We start from the raw sequence: 7,932 nt of genomic DNA on the forward strand, positions 1-7,932 counted from the left end.
TTTGTGTATTATATCGGTACGACGGTACCTTCCTATTTAAATGAGGTTAACCATGTTTTACTGTCAGCAAAGCAATCAGAACGCAAACTACACGACGACCGCAGTCGAAAATTTGGATTTTAAAAATTAGTGATGGTGAAAAACATCAGTCATGCGAATACTAGAATGACCAGAATTTCCGAAAAAATATGAACACAACTTACGTAAACACCTTCCGCCCTCGGACAGTCTCGGCCGTTGCTCATCGCCGTCTAAATATTGCTCGATGTACCCCATGATTTAAGAACATGACTATAATACTACCATAAAATTATTTAAGTTTAATTACTAATGAATCATTATTAAAGGTTTACAGGTTACACAATGCATCATTATCTTTAAATGACAAAATAAAGCACACGGCTGACGTCAGACGCTGGTGTTTATCCTAGATTACAGCCACGATTTAATTACAGTTTTTCACAAGTCACAACTCTGAACCGTTGCACTCAAACAGTTCACTGATGACCAGTGCCGGCCGATGCATGAAACATAACCTCGTTATCATTTTCACCGTATGGCAGTTGATAATGAAGAATGATGAGGCGAAATCGTATCACCACGTTTCTCCCACCTTTCGTTACCGTCCGTGTACCGGACCTCTGTTAATTGATATTCGTGGAATATTTTATTTATACAACTTCTGTGATAATTTATATTTATGTTCCTTTTCCATCTCGATGTCGCGTCTCCCATGGACCGTCCATGATGGACGACGCGGCCGACCTACCGGCCAGCGTTCTCTTTGATCACCGCCCTCGACAGAGTCGCACGTTCTGTACGACTAGCGATCGCGCCCTACGTCATTCGTTCACCGACCTACGACACGACGAGCCGAATACCGACCACACGACCCATAGGGTCCTCGCGTACCTCCACTCGCCCCGTCAACCGTATCCATGTCCGACGACGTCCTCGCCTTTCCGACGTTACCGAACATAATATACTAACATATTATATTAACCAATACAATACATATAAACATGTACCTGTAGTGTTTATATATTGCTATCCTACGGTGGATTGCAGACCCAGTGTCTAGTGGCTATGAGTGAAGAGAAAAAATAATATTTTCCAAAAGCCCAATTACACAACATTCGAAATAGTTTAAAACAAATATAATATGTATTTATTGTATGATATTATATAACAATGACACTTGAGTGAAAATAAAAAAATGTTGTTAAATAACATATATAGCTGTACATAATTTATAATATACAGCCATATAATGTAATATTAACCAATAAATATTAACATTTTCCTATATAGTGTATATTATATTATATCATTTATATGAAAAATAACGTGAAAAAAAATTGAAAAAAAAATCAGATTTCGGGCGGCCGTGTTAAGCCAAATGGCACAGACGGTCGCCGCCCGAATAACATTCCGACGGATTCGAACTCGGACCTACTCCTAACCTACCGAGACACAGTTTTTATCCATTAATGGTCAAAACTTTAACACTTAAGCTATGTGTCTACTGAGCGACGTAAACGGATAAATTCGATATACATCGATGCAACCGTATATACACTGTAATCGTAATCGTACACACTGTTTAAACTTTAATTGGAGTTTATTCAATGATCTGACCGTTATTATTATTATTATTACATTATTATAATGTATGTTATTCTTTAATAGTAGTAACCCGCATAAAACAATATTTCACTCACCACTCACCACGCAACCATCTTGTAATATTAGACGTCGGTCACAGCAGTCATGTGGTGCCTTCTTGGAAGAAGTCTGGATTTACGTTTATTGTTTGCGTCCGTTTATAATAATAATAATATTATAATATTATGCATTTTTATTGGCACACATTTCCGCGTAAAAAAAAATATATCAGTCACTTATCATACGGGATGTCTTATTATGGAAGTGTCCTTATAATATTATTATTATAAACTACGCGATAAAGGTAATCGATACGAATTGTATCGCTAAATAATAATGTAGGTATTGTATAATGACAACGGCCAAGTACATAAAATTTAGAAAAATAAATACAAATCATTGACATACTTATGTAAAAAAAAATTAATGATAATATAATCAAGATTTTTAATATTTTTCATCTGTCTTTGAAACAATAAATTAGGAGCCTATATGGTGTGTAGAAAATATAAATATAAAAATTCAGTCAACATTTCATGTATCTACGGACATTTATTTTAGAATTACACTTACAACAAAAACCAAAATCGATTTTGTTGTTGGGTAAAAAAGCTTAAAAATTTATTACGAGCCTCCTGATACATTGGTACAAATGTACAATAGCAGTTGGAAAATGTTAAAAATACAAAGTCACCATTTTTTTATAAGCATTTAAAGTTCAAATTTACAATTTTATCATTAGAGTAGCAAAATAATTTATTGCACTTTAACATTCTTTTTTACAAAGTATACCAAATTTTATCTAAAATTATGAAAAAAAACTAAAAATATTAGAGCATTGAAAATGCTTAATAAACAGCTTAAAATCTGGCGTTGAAAACTATTTAAAGAAATGCATATTGAAAAACAAAATAACAACGTAAAAAATGTGGGTAAGTGGATGTCACTCTGCTGTACAGTAGTTTTCAAGTGGGTCACTGTGTAATGGATGGTATTCAATTTGAATTAAATGATATACGAAAAACGATTCTGAGCGGTAACAGTTTAACAGTGTGGTCGTGTGGATATTTTATATTATATTTATATTTTTAATACTTATTATCATGGTTAATAATATTTAATAGTAAATAATATTCGCTTGAAAAATGTCTCTTAGAAGTATCTGCATTTTTTGTGTATGTTATTTTTTTATTAACTACCATAAGTAAGCCAAATAAAAATGCCGAATGTAAATCATAACAACTATCAATCTCATAAAATTTAGTAAAAATTTCCTTTTGGTTTAATTCTGGGACAAAATTGTGATATTTTTAATACATTTACATACTGTCTTACAAGGTATAATTTTTCCTGTTATACTAAAATAGAATTCACTATGTAGCTTTTTTGTTTTCCTTACATTTTTCTTCCAAAGCTTTTCATTTAATGTTCTCTTCCTTGTAACAAGTGGGTAATTTTTTTCTAAATTTTTATCAACTAATGGAGTTTCATACACAATTTTCAATATATTTTGACTTTTTTTAAGCGGTTTACGGATATTTTCAGTTTCCAATTTTTTTAGTTTTCACTTGAAAATTTAATACAAGGCTCTTTATATATTGTTCCAATGGTAGTTGAAAAATATTAAAAACAATCAAAATTTTTTTTATAAACATTTATTATTATTTCTTATTTTTCTGTAATTCAAAATGAATTACTGTAGATACATGAAATTTACACCATGTATTTATTTTATCAATTTCTATATTTGTTAAAATTTCAACATTTTTTTTTTATTATTGAATTAAAATTTAACACTATCAATTACAGTGACCATTTTGTAACCTAGAGTACAGTAGAGCAATATCCACTTGCCCACCTTTTTTTGATTTGGAATACTTTAATTTTTTTCTTGTACTTAATTTACTTTTCTCCATTTCTCATCATTATTCTGCTTTTTGTTCGCTGATTTTTAAAACTAATATATTATTTATCATGTTGCATATATAAATGTTTATTAGTGGTAGAACAATTGTTAATTGCACTTATTAATAAGTAAAAGAGAAACTGTCCACTTTTGAATTAGAATATAATGATGAGAGCATTTTAATAAATTCCTTATGATGCAAGGCAATATTTAGTGTATAATGCATACTGAATATTTTATTGAATTTAGGGAATCGATCTTTCTTTAAAAAAATAAACAATATTCCTAATTTTAAATTCATGCAAATCAATATTATCATTAATTTCTAAATGATTATTTAGATTGTATATTTAATTAATTATTTTGGAAATAATTTACTAAGGAAGTATAAAATGGTTATAAAGAGGGGAAATTTAAAAATAAATTCTGACATTTGAGTCTTAACTCTTAGATAATAATATGCAATTTAAAAAGTGTCTGGGCTGAAAAATAGTTAATTTTAAACATTTTACAAATTCTCACGCTCTGTAGAATAGTCGGATTTCGTTAATTTTTTTTTATTTAAAAGTAGAGAACATTTTGTAGCTCGGATCAAAGGCTGATATTGAAAATTATAATTTATAATTATAGAAGCTGGAATATGCATTTGAATAATGCACAATATTCGTTCTTTTTTAGACGTATTTTTCTACTACTATTTAAAGTAAAATAAAAATTCGAGCTGTAATTTGACATGCAAATTCTCATCTTTCGGATAAAAAAAAAATGACCAAAATCCGACATATCAACGAGTCGTGAGAGTTTTTCCTGTAAATGCATTTTTGTTCATCAAAATAGTGCTTCGATAATAGTCATCAAAGTCAATCACTAACTTGTGCAAGCGTGTGCGTAAATTTCTTTGTCTGCGCGTCTCACACTAATATCGATTTACATACTCACACACATCCACGTTCTCGCATGTGAATTGAATTGCCTACATTTTACTCCTTAATAAATGACCGGCACCGGCACCCTTAAGTCAATAACCTAGAATGATTTTTATTTTTTATATGTGTATAATTTTAAAGTTAAAATAATTTAATTTAATTAGATCAATTTTCAGCACCAAGTAAATAGTAAAATATAATCATAAGTTTATCCAGATAAGATGAATATAATTCATTCACATTCTGTATGAATTAGACATTAGTATGAAATTAAGTATACTGAAATATAATCAATAATTTTTAGAAACATAGTATATAAGATCATTGTCTAAATCAGGGGGTCTTCACTCTCCAACCTTTTTTACAGCGGGCCAAATTTGAGATACGCTTTGGAAACGCGGACTAACATTTTTATGTATGACAATTATAAACCATTACGATTAAGAGGACGTTGCACTCGCATGTGTCTCTAATATACAACATAGCAAAAACAATTTTGTGCTGGAAAGAACCGAGAACGCTACAGTCATAACTAAGAAACGACATTTTCACCACATAAAAAGTAGTACTTTGGCAGTGCAATATCGTTTTAATTTTTTCACAATCGGAACTTCAAAAAAAGTTATTTAAATTTGAAAAACACAAATAATAATGAATTTTTAAGCAATAAGAACTTTTTTCGCATAAGTGATATTAAAAAAATAAAAATTATATTGCACAACAAAGTTCTCCTTTATATATGGTGAAAATTTCGTTTCTTAGTTATGAAGCCTTCTCGATTCTTTCCCGTAACAAAACGCACGTAGTAATACGGAGACGACATATTATGCGGGAGCGACGTCCTCTTAACATTAAAAGAAAAAAATAATAAATACATTTTAATTAGATATAATATTTTCAGAACATTTATTAGTTTGACGGGCCGGTGCAAAAACTTTGGTGGGTCGGATTCGGCACGAGGGCCGTAGCCCGTAGGTTTGAGACCTCTGATCTAAATCATAATATATATAGCAATAATATAGTTATATTATTATTACGACTTAGCATGCTAAAGCACTAGTAAAATACATATAATAATGTGTAATTTGAACATATTATCTAAATGACTAAAGAATAAAAAAAGATGCTGTTTGTTAGTAACCGCATCACAAATTAGTTAATTTTTTCTAAAAATTTTAGTAATAGTCTGAATGAGGGTTTTAGCGAAAGAAAAATTTGAAAATTTGGGAAAAACTAAATGTCCTATTTTCCATGGGATTTATCTACGTTTACATTGGTTACATAGAATATAATAATTATTATTATGATTGTATATAATAATTTTAACAATAATTGGTCACTATATATTTTACCCGCGTTGGTTTATTCGAAATGAATAGACCCAAAAATTACTGAATCATTTTCAATAAAAGTCATATCAACAGATATTTTGAGACTCAGGAGGGTGTTTATAGCTTATTTTAAAGACCACATAGGTAGTTAAAGGATAGCTCACACGTGCATTTTTTTCAACTCACAAAAATAGAATATTTTAATTATTTATTTATAGGAATTAGGGATACCATACTATTATAATTAGTAAAAATTTGTAATTTGGCATAAAGCAAATATATTTATAAAAAAATAAATCTTTGGCACGGGCAAAACTGGACGGGACAACTATATAACATAAAAACAACTATACAGTATCTGGTTTAAATATGACTGATTTCTATGTTAAATTACTAATTAGGTTCAACATTATAATTATTGCAACATATTATTTATATTTTTAAAAAGGAATATGTTTCGTAGTGTGTGTATTATATACAATAGTACTATCAGAATTTTACAGTTAAACTTCCATAATTTATAGCCAGATACAAGTTCTAAAAACCATTTAATCAAATCATGCATCAATGAAATAATTTGTGTAAAACATTTTAAATAATTTGGCCATTTTTAAGCCATAAAATAACATAATTTGTTGATTAAATTATCAAAATTATAAATTGTAAATAATAATATATACCTAATTAATTAATATTATAAATATAATACATTCAATATTTAATATGAAGCAAATAATACATATAACAAATGGTTTTAATATTTTTATTAAAATTACAAAATTGTATTATACATATATTTTTTATTGTAATTATAATAAAAATTAATATTAAGAACTGTTGTTCATAGGTTTCAAATGTATTGCAGACTTTCCTAATTTCCGACCATCTGAAAAATATAGTTTATGTTATTTATTATATAATGTTAATAAAATAGTGAATGATGGAACATACAGCTCTTTAAAATAATTGAATAACATCCTTGAGTGACTGATTTGGTTGATTGTTTTCTTGAAAGACCTAGTAAAATACCTCTGAATTTATAGTCAAGAAATATTTATTAAAACTAATGAATAACATTAAACATGTCTATTACACTGAAATACTTTTAGTTTAACTTACAGAATATAGATAGAGATACCAACAAATTGAGTGTCGAGAGCATTTAAAAAATAAAATATTGACTTATTATAATTTATAATATAAGTCAATGTTTTATTTTAATTCCAGTGCTCAAAATGGAAAATGTTACGAACTGCAAAGGTGCAACAATTATAAAATTAATATGCTTTATGTGTTTATAAATAATTCATATTAATTTTAAACTAAAACTAATTTAATTTATGTTTACAATCAAATATAAACACATATTCTAAGCAAAATTTTTTTTTTATTATCTTAACAACAATTAAGAGTTCATAATCATTTCCTTAAAGCTTAATGTTATTATTTTTTTTTTTTTTTTGATGGGGGGGGGGTGTTGTGACTACTCGCAGTTCCTGTGCGTTCTGGTCCATTTTGAGCACTGTTTTATACTTGATAATTGGTTTTTAATTATCCTTTAAAGGTTACAACATTTTTAATTATCCTTTAAAGGTTACAACATTTTTAATTTATTGTTCAATTTAAACTTCTATCGAAGGATACAAATTCATTACGTCATGAGGATTGCGTATGTCTAGTTTATTAGCTGCCCCACTTGTAATTATTAAGTTCTGAAACAAGAGAAAAGTTTAGTTACATGAATTAAAATTAAAATTTTCTATTTTACTTTCGATTTTCCTTTAATATAAAGTAGATGAGCTAAAGTAAAAGTATCTTGACGTGTACTAGAACCAAATAACATTGGACAATAGGATATTTCAAAATAAATGTTTTTTTCAACTGCGATTGTGTAGTCTTTTGGAGTTATAGATGTTTTCATGTTACAAGTTATAATATCTACTGATGGTGAAGTGACTATGTCCTAAAAAATGAAAACAAATAATAACTAAAAATATATTAAAGCAAAATTATATTAAAATGTGACAAGTAGTAAGTATTGTAATACTAATAAAAGTATGAATAATTAATTATTGAACAACACATAATATGGCAATGAATTAGT

General features: G+C 28.3%; 1 protein-coding gene across 1 annotated transcript in view; it reads right to left on the reverse strand.

Annotated features, from left to right (window-relative positions):
• Window positions 1-6,401: 6,401 nt before the first annotated feature.
• The window catches only part of LOC100167705 (ribonuclease P protein subunit p30-like), a 5,077-nt gene continuing 3,546 nt past the window's right edge, over window positions 6,402-7,932 (reverse strand). The window contains 4 exon segments of the mRNA NM_001293346.1: window positions 6,402-6,714; window positions 6,780-6,859; window positions 7,473-7,540; window positions 7,597-7,791. Coding sequence (NP_001280275.1) covers window positions 6,656-6,714; window positions 6,780-6,859; window positions 7,473-7,540; window positions 7,597-7,791 — 402 coding nt within the window. The 3' untranslated portion in view covers window positions 6,402-6,655.

The sequence above is a fragment of the Acyrthosiphon pisum genome, chromosome X, assembly GCF_005508785.2.
Source record: "Acyrthosiphon pisum isolate AL4f chromosome X, pea_aphid_22Mar2018_4r6ur, whole genome shotgun sequence".
Classification (NCBI taxonomy): Eukaryota; Metazoa; Arthropoda; class Insecta; order Hemiptera; family Aphididae; genus Acyrthosiphon; species Acyrthosiphon pisum.